At 34.0% G+C, this 19,700-nt stretch overlaps 1 protein-coding gene across 2 annotated transcripts in view; it reads left to right on the forward strand.

Annotated features, from left to right (window-relative positions):
* Positions 1-19,700, forward strand: part of PLXDC2 (plexin domain containing 2) — a 503,758-nt gene that overhangs the window by 229,670 nt on the left and 254,388 nt on the right. For both annotated transcript variants that reach the window (XM_069086276.1, XM_069086277.1), the window contains exon 3: positions 19,006-19,152. In XM_069086276.1, the coding sequence (XP_068942377.1) occupies positions 19,006-19,152 (147 nt within the window). The remainder of the gene's footprint in view (positions 1-19,005; positions 19,153-19,700) is intronic.

A 19,700-nucleotide genomic window follows, 5' to 3' on the forward strand; every position in this document is an offset into this window, starting at 1 on the left:
TGGTTATATAGATAATTTTTTTTGTTTTGGTGTTGAGTGTTTGTGCCCGGGTTTTGATTCCCAGGTTGTCCCAACCCTGGGGCCGGTGTTTTTTTTTGGTGTGCTACCTGGGCCGCCCGAGGGTTTTTTTTTTTTTTTTTTTAAGGGCATTGGTGATTATGGTACATGCTTTCTGGATTTGTATCATTTGTGATAAGTGTAGATGAAACCTTGGTGACATCTGTAGAGTAATCATTTAAACCAAGCCCAGGTCTGAAATCTATTAACAAAGACTTTATCTAGGCATATTATTTTCTTCTGAGGTATATTTCCTGACACTTAGATTTTTCAAAGTAGCCATTCCAAAGATAGATGAAGACATTCTGTCTGAGGGACTGCTATCCTACTTTTATGGAGTACTGACTTTGCCTTAAGTGAAACTATTCTTTGAAGTAACTCTCAGTACATCTGGTCTCTGAATTGAGTAAACTCTATTCCTCGAAAAGGGACTTTTTTATTCCTCTTTAAGCATCTGCCACAGGATAAGTTGGAACAGTTAAGTGCAGATTATTAAAGACTTTGTATGAACCTCACCTCTAATAAAATGTAGGACATACATTGAATGTGCCCAGCAAATAGACAGAAGTCTCAGCTAATTGGCAGAACAGGCCATGTGTCAGCAGATAGACAGCAGGGTGTTTTTGAGAGGCAAAAGGGCACAGGGTAAAGAGCATGAGCTTTGGATTTAGAGGACCTAGATAAAGATCTCACCTCTGATATTTTGAAAGCTATGTGATCTTGGACAAGTCAGGATGCTTTAATAGTCTATGAAAAGGTCTCGTTTTAAGCAATTGTTTAATCAAACACAACATAATACGGTCATCCCTTCCACATCACAGTAGTTAGGGACAGGTACCCCCATGATCTGGAAAATCCATGTAAAGTTTTTAAGTCCTCTCTTCATATCAGAGAAGAAATCTGAATTATTGTTATTGTTATTATTGCTATTATTATTAATAATATATATAATACATATAATAATATATTATTATTATATTATATATACATAATTAAATCTGAATTATTAAAAGTTACAATATTTGTAAATTATACAGTTATATGTAATAGATATACACACATATTTATATATGTACATGTGCATATATGTATGTGTGTATATACACATATACACACTTATATGTGTATACATATATGTATATGCATACACACATTTTTGGGGTTTCTAAACTTTTTCAGTGTCATCTGCTGGCTTTCTCCTGTCATCTGTGGTTTCCATAAAACTACCCCCCCCAATTTTTATTTAATTCCTTATTCTGGCTTGCAATATATTGAAATTGCAATGAGGAGAGTCACAATGTAGAAGGGATAACTGTAGTAATAGAAAAGGGAATTATTGTAATCGCCACTTAAAGCTCAAAAGAAGAAAGTCTGGATATTCCTGATACTATGTCTGCATTCATTTGAAGTATTTGGATATAATATTATGCTTCTTATTTTCTATTACACTATTCTTGGTTGAAGTGCTACTTTTTTATTTTGAAATGTCAGACATTTGTGATAAATGTTGACCTCCCATTTTAGCTACTTTTCATGTCCCTATTTCTGTTAGTGGCACTATGATGATCATGGTTATCAATAAACAAGGTGTTTGACTCACAGTCTAGCTCCAGTCTGCCTTCCTCCCCTGAGTGTGCATCACTCCCCTTCACACACTGGCCACCAGACTACCTGGCATTCTTGCTATTCCCCAAACACAACAGCCCATCTCTTTCCTTCATATTTGTATATGTTGTCTCCCATTCTTAAATACTGTCCCTCTTCTCCTCTACCTCATGGAATCCCTAGCTTCCTTCAAGTTTTAGTTTACATTCCACCTCTTTTGAGAGGCCCTTCCTTTTTTCCCCAGTTGCTAATTCTCCCTCATTACTCTGTACCTATTTTTCTATACCCTTTATTTTTTTTTTCAATGAACCAATTATATTTTTGTAGCAGAATGTTAAGTTTCTTAAGGTCAGAGACTGCCTTACTTTGTATTATATCTCTAAGTCATAGTGTGATATTGTCATATACTTATTTACATTGCAATAACTTTATATTATTTTTCTATTAGATTTGAAAGCTCAAAAAGGTATGGCCTAGCTTTAATATATATGTATCCCACACAGCTCTTGTACAATGCTTATACAAAGGAATGCATTTATATTGGTTTTTCAAATTATTGAATTAAATGAATTAACGGATGATTAGAATATGTCTCTTTGAGGAAAATAAATGGTAAAACATGAATTTATTTCTAGAAAGCTCTCCCAAATTAACCTTGAATGTTATTCAGTTGTTCAGCCATGTCTAATTCTTCAAGATATTTGCAGAGTTTTCCTGGAAAAGATAATGGAGTGGTTTGCCATTTCCTTCTCCAGTTTTATGCAGTCAGGGATTAAGTGACTTGTTCAGGATCACACAGGTAGTAAGTATCTGAGGTCAGATTTGATTTCTGGTCTTTCTGATTCCAGGCCCAGTGCTCTATGCATTGTACCCTTGACCCTTCATTGTGCATTTTTAAATACCTCGAATCAATTTAAATATCTCAAATAGGCCTTCTGAAAAGGTAAGAACCAATACCCCTGATTCCCAAGCCAGCCACACAGAACCACCAGTATCAGCACAACCACCACAGCCTGATTTTAAAATGGGAAAAAGAAAGAAAGAAAATATACTTCTCAGCTAGAACTGAAGTAAAATTCCCACTACCTATCTGTTTTGTGATTTTATAATGAGAAATAAATAGCAGCTTTTCAGGCTTTAAGTATTGTGTCCCATAATGTCAGCAAAAGCATATTACCAAAAAAAATGTTTGTTTGCTAATTTAAAAAGAAAAGCACTTCAGTTTTGTACTTCCTCTTCACTTGCCTTTCTGTCATTGATTCTGGAAATGTTTAAGCCTGTTTTCAATTGACTCCCTCTGATTTTGACCTCTCTGCCTACTATCTCAAGAGAGTTGGCTAAATGAGTTTTCCTTATTTCTAAACTGAGTTCCCAGAGAAAGAAAAAAAAGATTCACCATCAGAAATGAATCTTATTCTTATTTTAAAAGCACAAAGAATTCCTCAGACAATTCAGAAATCTCATTGAATATGATTTTTTTCCCTACTTTCTGCAAACCTTCTCAATTATAAAGCATTGTAGACAGAATGCTAGATTTGATCTCAGGAAGACCTGAGTTCAAATCCTGTATTGGACACATTATGTGACATTAAACATGTTACTTATCCTCTCTCAACCTCAGTGTCCTCCCTTTCAAAATGAGAATAATCAGGACACCTAACATATGGTTGTTGTGAGGATTGAGAGAGAAACATATAAAGTACTTTGCAAAACTTAAAGTGATGTATAAATTCTGGTTGCTGTTTTTTATATGATTTTTGATTGTTATCATCTAGTGGAATTAATAGAAGAAAGGAGATCTCTATACTTTAAGAAACATGTTTTTATTCTTTGTTATCCAGACCTATCTGAGATTCTTGTTCTCTGTTACTTAAACTGAGTGGCCCTTCCAGCTGTTAATCCATGATCCTATGTTGAATTTTCATCTGAATGAAAGAAACCTTGAAATAGAATTAGAAAAGGTTTCCTTTTCAATCTGAGTATCCGAACTATAGATAATATATAGAGCTTGAGAGATAGAAATACGTCTATAGCCTTCTTTTCTTTCCCATTTGCCTTGAAAAAAAAATAGGATGCTTTATGCGTAATATATTTCTGTCATCTAGTTGAAAAGTTAAATTATGGACTGCGTCTAGAATCAGAAATACCTAAGATTATATCTGACCTCATGCACTTAGTTGTGTGACCCTGCTCAAGTCATTTAACCTCTTTTTGCCTTTATTCCCTCATCCACAAAATCAGGACAAAAGTAACAACTATATCCTGGGGTTGTTGTGAGGATCAAAAGAGGTATTTGTAAAGCACAATATAAATGGTATATATTTTTGCTCTTATTAAACACACACACACACACACACATATATATATAAACAGAGAGAAAATTAATATTTTATCATGTAATATTTAAAATAAAAGATTTATCTTTGATCACAGGATAGTTTATATACCTTCTATATTCTATATCTTATCCCCAAATTCCATAAATTCTGTGGATGCTAAAGGGTTACCCAAGGCAGTACTTTACTCTCAGTACTAGTTGAGGTACTTAATCTATCCCACAGTCATATTGCCCTGGCCTCTACGTAAACTTTGGGGGCAAAGATGATATTCAAAGTGAGCTCTTGAGAAAAAAAAAATACTGATAAGTTTTAGTTCACCAACTGGCATTTAACTTTTTACAGTGTTTGAGGGCATTTTTTTCCTACCAGTAATTTCCAGATTGTTCTCCTTACCATGTGGTTCCAATTGGCCATTTACTCAAATGTATGGGTTTTCATTAAAGAGAAAATCAATGATAACCTTAGTTAATTAACAAAGACAATTGAATTCTGAGTTTGTTCTCCCAGAAGCAGTATTTCTATGAAGTTGTATGCAAAAAAAGGTATTTGAAAAATAATATTATTAATGGATAAAATGTATTGTGAGTTATTCTATTTTTTTTTCTTTTCACCTATTATGGGCTCAGTAAGATTCCATTAAGGCCTCCATGGACATACTGAAAAGAAAGGAAATTCCCCCCATTGGATACAATCTAAGGGTGACTCAATGGTTTTCAGTGTGATACTCATTTATGAAAATTGTTTCCCAATATTGCAGTCCTTAGAGCATTGGATCGTCTGTTAATCGTGATTCATGAGAAACACTCTCCTGACATCAGAGAATTTATGCTCTAATAAATGTTCCTAGATTAAGAATATTGTAAGTTTAAAATTTCCATATTGCTATGCAGAGCAACTGGGAATAGGGACTGATTAAAAATGTTTCTGCATTTTTAAATGACAAAGTCAAGATTTATGGCTAAGGTTTTTTTTTATCTTCATCTTTTTTCTTTTTCTTAAAGATTTAATTCTTCATTTAAGGATATATCTAAAAACACATTTTTGTTAGATGGACTTTTGGAATCCTCTGAATTCTACCAACCTGAATGAATGAATGAAATATCCTTGAGATTTTCTGTTTGGATATCTCCTTTGCTCCTATCACTCTCTAATTTTATTATTCCAGTACACATATTTCCCTTCCCTTTCACACACCCCCAACACAACCCCAGGAAAAATAAGTTCTATGGTTACAAGACACTATGTCTTTCTGTATTTTTTATGTTATTTCTCTCAATTACATGTAAAAATCATACATATATGTGTATATGTATGTATGTATGTTAATATAGATATAATTTTTCCAAGGTTCAAATTCTCTCTCTCCATCTCCCACTCCCCCCTTGAGAAGGCAAGCAATTTGATATAGATTATGCATGTGAAGTCATGCGAACCATATTTCCATATTAGTTATGTTGCAAAAGAAAATACAGACAACTCCCCCCCAAAACAAACAAGAAAAATAAAGTTTAAAAAGTATGCTTTTTCTGCATTCAGACTCTTATCAGTTTCTTCTCTGGAGGAGGGTAGCATTTTCATCATAAATTTTTCAGAATTATCTTGAATCATTGTATTGATGAAAATAGTTATATCATTCCCAGTAGATCATCATACAATATAGCTCTTACTGTGTACACATTTTCTCCTGGTTATGCTCAGTTCAGTTTGCATGAGTTCAGATAAGACTTCCTGGGTGTTTCTGAAACCATCCTGCTCATCATTTCTTATAGAAAGTATTCCATCAGTCATATACAACAACTTGTTCAGCCATTCCCTAATTTATGGTCTTTCCCTCAATTTCCAGTTCTTTGCCACCTCAAAAAGAGCTCCTATGAATATATTTTTATAGAACTTATAGGTCCATTTCTTTTTTTATATATCTCTTTGGGATAAAGAGCTAGTAGTGGTATTTCTGGTAAAAGGTTAAGATCAATTTTATAGCCCTTTGATCATTGCTCCAAATTGCTCTCCAGAATGATTAGATCAGTTCACAACTCCACCAATGGTGTATGTGTCCCACTTTTTTTCCACATCTCCTCCAACATTTGTCATTATCCTTTCTGCCATGCCAGTCAATATGATATGTGTAAGGTGGGACTTCAGAAATTGTTTTAATTTGTTGGTTTACATTTCTCTAATCAATAGTGGTTTAGAGCATTTTTCATATGACTGCTGATAGCTTTGATTTCTTCTTCTGAAAACTGCCTGTTCATATCCTTTGACCATTTATCAATTAGTGAATGTCTATATTCTTATAAATTTAAATCAAGTCTGTCTATATATAAGAAACTAAGTCTTTATCAGTGAAACTTACTTTAAGATCCCTCTTCCCATTTTCTAGTTTCTTTATGATCTTGGCTTCATTGGTTTTGTTTGTGTAAAACCTTTTCTAAATTTAATGTAATAAAAAAATATCCTTTTTACCATCCCTAATGCTCTCTATCTCTTGTTTGGTCATAGTTTCTTTTACCTCTATTCATAGATCTGATAGGTGAAATATGTCATGCTCCTCTGTTATGCATATGATATCATCAATTTTGTCTAAATCATGATGCATCTTGAGCTTATCTTATTATGTGATGTGAGATGTTGGTTTATACCTAGTTTCTGCTAAAAATACTTTCCAGTTTTCCTAGCAATTTTTGTCATATAGCGATTTTTTTATTCAAAATCTTAGATAACTGACTAAAAACTTGTTGAAATAATTAACACCTTCAGCAAAATTGCAGAATATAAAATAAACATGCATAAATTATTAGTATATTACACATATATGTGTGTGTGTATGTTTATATACAGATACATACACATATATACACAAACATATGTTATTTGAAATAAGTGCAGACAATATAAAATTCTTGGAAGTCTATTTGCCAAGATAAACACAGTAACTAACAGAACTGAAATAAAAACCATTTTTCACACAAATAGTAGCAAATCTAAACAATTGGAGAAATATTCATTGCTCATAAGCAGGCAGAGCTAATATAATAAAAATGAAAATTCTACAAAATCGATTTACTTATTCAGGGCCATACCAATGAAACTGCCAAAAACTTTGTGGAGCTAGAAAAAAATAATAAATTTTATCTGAAAGCACAAAAATGTCTACAATATCAAGAGAATTGATTAAAAATATGAAAGAAGGTGGCCTAGCTATGCCAGATCTCAAACTGGATTACAAAGTGGTAGTTAGCAAAACAATTTGCTACTGAATAAGATATGGAGAAGTGGATCAATGGAACATATGAGGTACACAATAAACAGTAGTAAAGGACCATAGTAATCTAGTGTTTGACAACCCAAACAGAAAATGGATCTATGAAAGAAATTAAGAATGCATAGCCTGGAAAAGAGAAAGCTTGGACTTATGTGATTTATTGGATAATGTGTCCAATAAAATAGAAGGTATGGAAGGAAATATTTTCAGCTTAATATAAGGTGACAAACTCAGAAAATTAGAGGTTCCCCAAATCGGAACAGTCATATTCATAAAGGAGGGAGTTTCCTGTTGCATGAAGCCTTTTAGGACATGAGAGTGTATAGCAAATTTAGAGTCTTATATAAGGGGAAGAGGAGAGAGGAGGCAATAAGCATTTACATAACACCTACTTCGATCCATGAATTTTTTCACAAATGTTATATCTTATCTCTTTATGAGGTTGAAGGACTGAACGTATTCTACTTTGTCTGAAAGGGTAAAAGTGATGATAGGAAGTTGTAAATGGTTAAGTTGCAAAGAAGTAAATTTGGGATTGATGTAAACACAAACTTCCTAGCAAATAGAGTTCTCCAGAAGAGAACCAGACTACCTTGGGAGGGAGTGGATTACCCATTGGTTTTATTGTAGCCAGGATTTGATTTGGAGTATATGTTGATAAGCGACCTCCAGAGTTCCTCTGAGCTCTGCAATTTGGGATTCTATATGCAAAGACATGACTCAATGTCTTCCAACAGAGGATAGATGGTCAGTTTGATAACTTTTATATAAGGGATTCATATTATGTTGAAGCCTTCATTCCCAGTATAGATATCCTCTGAAATCCATTTCAATTACAAAATTAAAATTGTAATATTACTTCATGATTGTGCTCAAAATTTAATAAGTGTTTATTAGCTTGTTGATTGAATGGGGGGATGATAAAACAAGTATTATTGCAGACATTGAGAAAACATTTGATCATTTTCATTTAAGAAGAAATTAACATTGAAATTTATTCTTATGGAAAGTTTGATAGCAATATTCATATCCACAATTTTTTCTTATAAATGCAGATTTAATTTCACAATAAGAGAAGAGGTTACCATGCTACCTGCACTTCAAAGAATCACTAAAAGTAATATTTAAAAAAAAATTTCAGTAAGATTTCATCTAACAGTTATTCCTCCCACTTTAGATAAATAAAGTCAGAGCTATATTGAAAGGGTTTGATTTACAGGTTGTAAAAAGCATTTCAGTAGGTATGGATCGAGGTACCAGTTAAAGCATTGCCATAAAACAGTCAAATGAATTTACCATTATTGGCTTTTGCTTTGATTCATACAGTAATGGTAGGATTTTAGGAATCTGTTACTCTATTACTTCATTCTCAATTTTTGTAAAATATGAATGCTTGACAATTTACTGGTAAAAATAAAATATCTTGATACACAAAATGAATCACATAATGTATTTTTTTCCTTCAGAAAGGGCTCTTTTTGTATCCTATTTTTTTTTTTTACCAGGCAAGAGTTCTTTTAAATATACTACATCTGTTTGCACATATTACTGCCCTGCGAGAAACCATTCCTGTAGTATTCATGATAATAATTCTCCAGACAAGTCACTCATATATACCAGGGCACTTATCAGAAGTGGAATGACTCTTATCACTTTTTAAAAATGTCAGTCTTTAAGCTAAAAAATGGTCATGACATACTGGAAAATTTGTACCTCAAAAGATCTAGGCATGTAATTCTTCTCTTAACATCATTATATAATGTCTTCCTTATCCCCTATAATTCATTTGAGAAGTAAAGTTAGCTGCCAGAAGAAAAAAACATTTTGAAATGTATGTTATATGCTTCTTTTGTTATTAACCAACATTACAAAATTTAAATCCAACTCCAGATCAACTATTTCCATATTTTGTCTAATTTTTTGATTTACTGAGTGTTAGGTGGAAGCTTATATGAAACTGTATTTTTATTTGCATTTTTTATTACAAGGAATTTGGAGCATTTTCATATACTTGTTATTAATTTGAAATTCTTGATTCAATAACATGTTGTTTATAGCCTTTCTATATCTATATCTATTGGGAGGCTCACTCTTCAAAGTCCTGTATATATTTTTCCCTCTAGATCTTGGATTTCACACCCTTATCAGAGATATTTGATTCAAAGTTATTTTTCTCAATCAACATCTTCCCATTTTTACTATTATTGAAGTTGTTAGTATGAATATTTTTGCAATTTCATGTCATCAAAGTTATCTCTTTTATCTTAAGTGATATAGTATCACTACTTTAAGTTTCCCCCTCTAACACAGCTGTCCAAGGTACTGACCTGTTCTTTACCACTTTTTTCAAGGGTGACCTTACTATTCAAATCACAGAACAATTTTCATTTTATTGTTATAAATATCTAATTGGCATAACCACACGAATGGTAATCTTCTAGATTGCTTTCTAGTATTCTTAGCCATTCTTGTCAAATAGAGAATTCTTCACAAATGACTTATGTTGTCCTTGAGTTTAACAAACATTTGGTTCTAGAGTCTGACTGTTTCTGTTATTTTACTATTTCTGTTATTTAAATTGCTAGTCTGCTCTGCTGATATGGTTTTCTCGCTTTTTAAGTCAGTAACCAACAGTGTCCAAAGGTAACTTAAAATGCACCTCAGATGTTTTTAAATGACTGCCATTTCTTTATTTTTTTTATTTTTTATAGTTATAACAAGCATTGCTGATAATTAATCTCCTATATCCATGATTCCTTTAATGTCCATAGTGGAACTTTAAACAAAATTCAACATATATCCATTAAGTAACTACTACATACAGAGCACTGTTCTAGGAGATAAGGGAGATATAGATTCAACATTTAGATAATATAGAATGACTTCATGAAGGATAGATCTTAAAAGAATATATGAAACTTACATAGATTGGTCTATTACATTATATTACATAAAAAGACTCTCAAGAGTTGCAAAATACAGAACTTTGTAAAGTACAAAGGGGCATCTCAATTGTTGACTGTAGGTTGTAGGACAAAACCTCACAGATAAAGTAGAATCCAGTGTGATCTCTACAGGGTGCATGAAAGTATAAAGCATCTGTCTCTTTTTGAAGGGGTTTGATACTATGTATTTTAACAATATGCTTATTGAGCTAGGCAAATAATGCTGGGTTTGGAGTTAGGAAGAACAGAGTTCAAAATCACCCTCAGACACTTACCAAGTGCTTGAATTTTGACAAGTCATTTAACTTTTGTTTTCCTCAGATTTCTCTCATGTAAAAAAGGGGGATATTAGTAGAACTTCCTGCTAAGTACAATTGCAGGCACATAAAAGGCTTTTTAGAAATATCATCATTATCATTTTTGCTTTTTCTATTATTTTTAATTTTGTTCAACTGCATCTTCTTTGTTCATTCTTTGTTATTGAGGGTTTGCTCTCTGGTTGAGAGAGGGAGAGAGATTTATTAAGAAATAAAGATGATTTAAGGCAACATATGCCATAAAATTAATTTTAAATAGCATGTGAATGACATAACTAAGAGCATATAAAGGGAAGAGAGGAGTGCCACGGAAAAAATCTTGGACTTTTGTCAATATAAAAAAAAATATGAGGAGTCTATGACATTGTACACAGTGTTCCACATACTTAGTGTTAGTCATGTAGGGAATGTTCAAAATGGTAGGAGAAGTGTGTGTGGGGGTATTGTCTTGAAGCCAAGTTAGGACAGGGTACCTATTAGGATGTCAACACTTTGAAATGTTGCAGAGAGATAAAAGAGGATATGAAATTAGTGAATTTGGCCATGAGAAACTCACCCCAGTGACATTAGAGAAAGGAGTTTTAAGAAAGTTTGTTGAAACAAAAATCAGGAGAAAATTGATGTTGAAGAAGACAAATAATGAGACATAAGCAATTTTCAAGTAGTTCAGCAGTCATAGGGAAGAGAAAGTGAAGGGATTTTAATATTGTTTAAAGAAAATGATAAGGCTATTTGAGGTATTGCAAAAGAGAGTTGGATTGATTCTATGAATCAACCCCTTTACTCAGAGATCAAAGACTCTGTAGAAAAAGATTCTTCAAACTCATGACAGAGATTTAAAAAGAAATCTGTGGATCCCAACATATTCATGTCGATTATTTGGAGTGATGACAATCGGCACATTATCTAACTTCTCCACTTTACTCTGTGTAATTGTATACTTAGCGTGTCCATAACTATATAACATTTCTCAGCATGCTCGAACAAAATGGATTTCTAGCCATCTACTATGACATTGCTTTTTCTATAATATTTGGATTTCAAACTGAAATGGATGTGTCACAATTGTGCTATTTTTCCATTTATTGTATTTGAAATGTTTCATTTTTTGGAGAGAAAATGAAACTCTCCCTGCTTTGAATGGCTTTTGATAATCCTCTTTACTTCCCTGTTACTCCTATGATGGACAGAATATGGCCCAAAGAATGAACTCCATGAAAAAAGTCACCTGATCTAAAATGGATGTTAAGTGGCTGGGCCCATTATATAAATTATGGCCTACTTCTGGCCTTTAACATATTGTTTATCCATGATAACTGTCTCTACTTCCTGTTGTGTTTAGTGAATAAAAGTCAATAAAAATACAAAGCTTTATTTATATTTTGACACATATCAATTTCTTCAATTTCAAAATAATTTTCCCCTAAACTATATGCAATTTTAGTGAATATTTCAAGGGTTGGTTTGTGAGTAGAAGTGGAACAAAACTTTACTCATATAAATGCCCATAAGCAATCTGTTTTCCAGAGAGTACAATTCTAGTCACATTGGGTTCTTAAAGCTAAAATATCAGAATATGTAGCATCTGACTGGAAAGTTTTAGAACCTTACTGCATGAACCTGTTATCTAATGACCATCCTAAGTGGGGATAGTATGTCATCTAAGTGACAAAAGGCTTGGGCTGTGGCCAACAATGAAAAAAAAATTTTAAGTCATCCCAATTCTAAATGTAGTATTTCTTTTATAGTCATGGTCAGGATTAGTAGAAAAGGGAACAAAATTGCCAAGATTATACAAAATTGCTATAGTTCCTTCAATAATTACTGACATCTATGGCTCCTTTTGGAAATTCCCTCCAAAGCTTCATCATAGGGTAAACCCATGCACATAGGCAACTCAGAGACTTAAAGTTACTTAGGAGAATTGAGAAGTTAATGGACTTTCCCATTGTCACCCACAGATAGCTGTACTATGCCACAAGTGTGACTTGAATTCAGATCTTCCTTCCAAGGACATATTTCTATACCTTAGACTACCATTTTTATTTTGATAAAATCTTTAAGAGAATAGTAGAAGAACCAAAGAGGCAGGGTTTGAAAAATGATCTTCTATGATAGCTCATATCTTTATAGTTATTCATGTAAGTGAAAGATACAGATAAATTTTAAAAGAACATTTCTATTTCAGAAAGGCATTTGACACTTGATAAAACACATTCTTAAAAGTTCCCCCCCCCATGAGATTCTTGATATATATATTAAGCTTTTTAAAAGATTGCTTGATAAAACAGAGATACCCACATAGCACTGTTAAAATATCTTCTGGTTATTAGTATGAAGTGAGGCATAAAGCAGGGAGACAATGAATTAGTGTCATAATTGAGAGGGAGAGACAAACAGATATGGTTGAACACAAGAGAGCATCCTATTTTGCTAAGAAAGTAGCCCATTATTTTTCATCATCACAAACTATTCCAGGGTGAAAAATATTTTTTGAAAAATAATAAATGTTCTGATGGTGATGTTTGTACTGATGTAAATGGTGGAACACCACAAACTTTGAAGAACAAAATTATGAGTGACTCAAAACACAATTGAAAATATATACGCTTGTAAAATGTTTCTGAAAATGGCCTAAATGTAAGAATTGATCTGAAAGTTATCACTAAGAAAATATATGATTGGAAAAGGAGGTAGACCATCCATGGTGTGAGAACAGGTGATAGAATGAGTATTGCCCTGAGAGCAACAAAATATAACTACCTAGAGGAAACCCTTCAGCACCCTGGATAGATCCCTGGGTGTATCTGCAAATGATTGTGATAAAGAATTATGTAGGATAGCAGTGAATGTCAGTCTTTAAGGATAGATGAGATACACACATAAGGTAAAATATTCATTTAAGTTTGATATTTGGGCATTTAAATCTCTTTTTGTTAGTAACACTGGGAGAAACATGTAACTGTGAAGATTAGCTGTCATTCTTATGTTGTGTGAGTTGTAGACTCAAGGTTTTCAGTGTATGAAGCTATTCAGTAAACTTTTAGAGAGTTTCAATTTAACTGTTATAATAAAGGCAATGTTGAAGTAGGTTTGAAGTTTTAAAAGGAATGTCATTCACGCACACATATAGTTACTTTTTGAAACATGGAGTAATTTTGAGAATCGGGATAGGGCCAAGTGAAGGTACCATCATTTGGGATTCAAGGAGTTACAGGGACTCTGGGTATCTGAGGCACTCAGGATGAAGTTATAGAAAACAATTACAGGAAGGAAGTAGGGAGCAGAGAAAGACATTTCATCCATTTTGAAATTATACTCAGGGTAATCTCTAAGCCCTGGAACAGGGAAGACACTCTCTTCTCCTTCTTCTGTCACACTTTCCTCCACCCCACCTCTAACCTCTGGGGCTCAAAATTCAGGCTAATAATACTAGTACAGAAAGCATGACTACACCCAGCCCTGTGCAATATATATGTTAGTACTGTCCCTTCTCTTGATAGCAGCATTGTAAAGGGATTCATTCAGATGAATGAAAATAAAAAGAGAAGGCATCCTTACCTTCCACATATGGCCATTTATATATTGGTGTGAGAGGGACCAGGATAGAGCAATGTAATCCACAAATAATCCTAAAGCTTCCCTTTGTCAATGGTTTCAACCTCTTCCCCATCAACATGTTTTTGTTTTGTTTTTTGCTTTTTGGAGGGGGCAATGCAGGGCAATTGGGGTTAAGTGACTTGCCCAAGGTCACACAGCTAGTAAGTGTTAAGTGTCCGAGGCTGGATTTGAACTCAGGTCCCCCTGACTCCATGGCCAGTGCTCTATTCATGGCACCACCTAGCCGCTGCCCACGATCAACATTTTTTTTTTAGCAAGAGCTACTAATATTTGGCAACACTGATTAATTTGAGTGTAATGATCTTTTTTCCCCCTTTATCTTTGTTTAATGAGCAATATAATGGCATTAGAGGAAAAAGGAGAAAGCACTATATCCAGTTTATCTGCATAGACTAAAAGTTTTCCATTTATCTAGGCTTTATGCATTGAGAAGCAGCTTGCCTATATTTACTTCATTTGAGCTGAAAAATTGTCCTCTGAAATAGGAACCATGGGTATAAACTCTGTTTTGTGAATTAACGACCTGGAGCTGAGAAAATGTGGTTTGGCTAGGTCAGGTTGTTCTGGCTCTGTATTTATTATGCAGGAAAAAAATACATGTTTCTCCTGACTCTGGGTTCAGCTTTTTTTCCCCCCATACCACACTGTCCCTGTTCTTGGTAGTTAGGACTTAATTATCCAACCTATGATAACAGAGACTGAGGCAGAACTCTGAGCCAATGGCATTTTACTCCTCAAATCTTCCTCATGATATCAGATGCAACCTCCTTCCAGGTTCATATTTTTATAGGGCTTGATATCTAAACATTCAAAAACAGCTATACCAGATACAGAATAATTCCATTGGTTGACATATGATGTGTAGGCTAAAATAAGCAAAACAGTATATCATCAGGGTCACAGCTTGGTTGAGGCAGGAAGTATTTCCATTGACGAGGTGGTCATAAGATAATTATACGATGGATGAAGCATAGGACATCTCCATCGACTAGATGGTCGTAAGATAGGTACCTGTTCATGTTGGACAAGAGAGAATGATATGAAGTTACAAAAAAATTTTTTTGGACTTTCCAAGTAGTTACATCTCCTCTGCCACACTGAGATTGGTCAGTACAATAAGAACAAGTTTGGAGGGCCACCAGCCAGCTTCCAGTGATTACACGAGTGAGCTTACCACCTGCAGCTCACAGTGCTAGGGTCAAATATACAGAATTTATAATCATATCAAATTGATACTGATTGGAGTAGAGTAGAGGTTTTCAATGAATCAACTTCCTCATTTGGTTCTTAGGAAAAGCAACCTGGATGGTGGAATGAAAGTGGAGACTCAATGTCTAAAGACCTGAGTTTAAGTAGTAGCCCTGTCAATTATTGGCCATGAGATCTGGGACAAGTTCATTGAACTTCAATTTTTTCATCCAGAAAATGACAACGATAATAACATTAATAGTATTTATCTTCTGTCTTCATAGGATTGTTGTGTGAATTAAATGGAATTATATATAAGAAGAGTTTGATAACTATAAAGTATAAAAGTAATGTGTTTCATGAGGAGTATTACATGATGATGATGGTGGGGGTGATAATATCTAGGGGAGATTAACAATCCCATTCATAAATACCCTCTTCAAGATTTTTTAGAAGATCATGTTTGTTTTTGTTTTTTTGCCTTTTGGAGGGCAGTTGGGGTTAAATAACTTGCCCAAGGTTACACGGCTAGTTTTTTTGTGTGGGTGTTAAGTGTCTGAGGCCGGAACCACCTCGGGTCCTCCTGACTCCAGGGCTGGCACTTTACTCACTGCTCCACCTAGCTGCCCAGACCATGTTTGTTTTAAGATAAATACCATATTTATTGCTATTTGCAGAAAGAACATTAGGTATAGCATTAGAGGCAATGGCCTTGAATTCCAGGTCCTCAACTTATTTCTCCTATGACAATGTCATTTAATCTCTGTATACTCATTTATAAAATTAGAAAAGTGAACTGGGTGACTGCTAAAATCCCTCCAATGCTAAATCTTGTGACCTAGGAATTGGGGTGGAAAGCTAGTCATGGTAATGCCTGAGCAATAAATTTTCCCCTTCTCCCTCCTCATTTACCCCAACAGTTGCATCAAAATAAAATGTTGCTTTAATGGAAGCTTTTAGCTTACTATTTTTTATCAGACTTTACTAGATTTGTAAACTTGGGGCTAGGACTTGAAATTGGCTTGATTTTGTTATGAGACTCCTGTCATTATGAAAATGGCTCCTTGTTCTTAAGATATTTTATATGAATTATACATAAATATATAATTCATATAGTTAATATGATTTCTTCACCCAGAAAATGACAATGATAATAATATTAACAGGACTTATCTTCTTCATAGGATTGTTATGAGAATCAAGCGGAATCACATATAGAAAGAGTTTGGTAACTGTGAAGTACAATAGAAATGTGAATCATAAGCATCATTACATGATGATGGTGGTGGTGATTATATATATATATACATATATACTCATTTCATATAGTTAGTAAATATATACATAGACATACATATATACACACATTAAATTCTACCTTAGGCCCTCTCCACTGACTCTTGGTGATCTCATTTCTCATATGCATCTAATTATTTTTACTAGGCAAAAAACTCCATAATCCATAGATCTAGCCCTTATCTGTCTCCTGAACTCAAGTGCCCCATTATCCACTACTTGTCTGACAACTCTACTGGAAATTGCATTCATATGGCAAAATTCAAATGTCTAAGACAGATCTTATTCCCTTGTCTCTTAATGACTACTTTTGCTTCTGCATTTCTTAATGCTTTTGATAATATCTCCCTCATTCCAGTTACCCCATTTAAAAATCTTGAATTTTCCCTTTCCCCTCCTCCTCTGCTCCGCTGAAATAGTTGCCAAGTCATGCATGCTTTTCTCCCAGACATCTTTCATCAATCACTTTTTATCCATTCACACACCACAGTGGTAGTTTAAGCTATCAACACCTGTTGTCTGTGTTGAAATAATCCGTTAATTTGTCCCCTTGCTTCTATTATCTCCCTATTTCAATCCATTTTCCATATAGCTACTAAATTTTTATTCCTAAAACAGAAGAGTGACCATGTCATTTGCTTGTGGACCAATCTTTGACAATCCTCCGTTGTCTCAAGGATCAACTCCAAATTCTTTAACCCAGTATTTAATGCCCTGCAGTCTGACTCTCTCTTAACTTCATAACCTTTCTTTTCTTTGTGTACTTCAGCTTTAGCCCACCTGACCTGTTCCCCAAATAGTACATGCCATCTCATATCTCTACATTTACACAGAATGTCCTTTGTAACCAGGCTCTATCAGGTCTAGAAATAGATTTCTTTCTCTCCTTTGCCTCTCATAGATCCTACCTTCCTCAAAGGTTCAGTTCAGGAACTACCTCCATTGTGAAGCCTTTACTTAATTCCTATCCAGCTCTTTGTAAGAATTGAGTAGTCTCTCTCTCTCTCTAAATTATCTTTAATTTACTTATCCACATGTTCTATCCAGTTCCTGGTTAGGGCAGCCAAGAACTGGACATATAAAGATAAAATCAAAACATCACCTGGCCTCTAAGATTATTTTGGAGAAAATAATGGTGTATATGTGGGTATATACAAATAGCTGCAATGTATCATTTGGGTGGGAAAAGACCCCAGTGGTTGCCAGGATTTGGAGAAATCTCACATGGAAGGTGATTCTAATTCTGTTTTGAAAGAAACTAGGGATTTTAAGAGGAATAGGCAATGCGAGGATGTATTCTAGACATTGGGGATAGTCAATGCCAAATCATTGCGAAATGGAATGTCTCATATAAGGCCAGTTTGAGTGGAATATTAAAAAAAAAACAGATGAAGGAGAATACTCTTTAATAAAGCTGGAAAAAGCACAGGTCAGGTTTGGAAAAAGTTTTAAATGCCAAATATTTTATATGTGATTTTGGTTCCTAAGGTTTAGGTTTAATATATATTCCTGCTAAGATGATAGCAATATGCAGAGGAGATAGAGTCCTTCTACATGTCTCATCCTGAGTCAGTTCCTTTCAAACAGGAGCTGTTTCATTTTTCTCTTTGTATTTTTGGCATGTAGGTACTTATATTCCTAGCATATAGTAGATACTTAATACATTTTTTAAATCAGTTGATTTTTTCAAAAAAGAAAATTTGCAATTTGCAGAATAATTGACAAGGAAAATAGCTAGCACCTGTAATATTGGTGATCTACTTCTCAACAGAGATATTTCTTTTAATATTCAGAGCTCTGCATTAAGGAGTTTGGACACAATGGAAGAATTGCATGCTGAATATGATGTTGGGTGCCATTAATGAGCATTCAAACAAAAAGTCACAGTTAATGAATAAAATGAGAGGCAAGAAATCTTAAGAATCTCTTCATTTCCAAAACTGTTAGCTAAAAGCTGACTACATATTGCTTTTATTAAAGCAGAGAGGCTGCCATAGAGCATTCACTGATTTTCATTCACCTGGAAGTCAACAATCATTGTGTTCAGATTTCACCAGGCATTTTTCCCAAGAATTATTCTTACATTTGGAGAGCCAGAAGAGGTATATAAAAATATTTCTTATCAGAATTTTGGATACAGAGAAGACACTTGCATCTGCTTCTTGTTTATTTTCAAATATTTCCCATAAAGGATTTCTACTTTTTACATTGTGCATCTTAGTTCACTTGCCTCTGAAATAATTGAATCCCCATAGTCACTTTGAGAAATAACAAACCTTCTAAATTCAAAGGCATTTATCCTAATTGTCTGGGAATTGTTTCTGTTTTTAATACATTTGTTTTTTTTTTTTCTCTCTCTTTCTACATTGTTACAGGAGGATACAGATCATAATTACTATATTTCCAGGATATATGGGCCATTTGACTCTGCCAGCCGGGATTTGTGGGTGAACATGGACCAAAAAGAAAAAGACAAAGTGAAGATTCATGGGATTTTGTCCAATACCCATCGGCAAGCTGCAGTAAGAGATTTGACATACACTCATTTTTCCCCCGATAAGCTATTATTTTAATTGCTGTAACTGTAGCATTTATTGAGAAAACTACTCAAGGAAAGTCAGCTTTAAAATTGCCTGTAGGCTTTTATGGAAAATAAAGAAATGAAGTTGTTTCAGATAACCTGCATTTATTTAGTTATTTTCCCCTTATGAGATGCTACAGAAAGAATTGAATACTTCCCTCAACTTTATGAGTTATCTTAGGTGTTTTTGAGAATCTCTTTAGCTCATAGTCCTGTATCACAAAGACATTTCAAGCTGTTTTCTTCAGTTATGACCAAATGAATCCATTGAAACCATCAATTCCATTTTTTCTACATGTACATGTTATTAATTTATAGTCATTAAATACAATTGGATCAACTGGGGACATTATTCTGTTTGTGGATGCCCAATCCCCACTATCAGTTTCCTCTTTCCCTTAGTCATATTGTTTCTATTTTATGTGGTAGATAACTGGGGTAGTATCTGGGGTCACTTTCATTAAAAATTCACTTCTACGAGTCCTTGTT

Source organism: Petaurus breviceps, unplaced genomic scaffold (assembly GCF_028583685.1).
Source record: "Petaurus breviceps papuanus isolate PSGF00001 unplaced genomic scaffold, PetGlider_PUasm1.0 178, whole genome shotgun sequence".
NCBI classification, from domain to species: domain Eukaryota; kingdom Metazoa; phylum Chordata; class Mammalia; order Diprotodontia; family Petauridae; genus Petaurus; species Petaurus breviceps.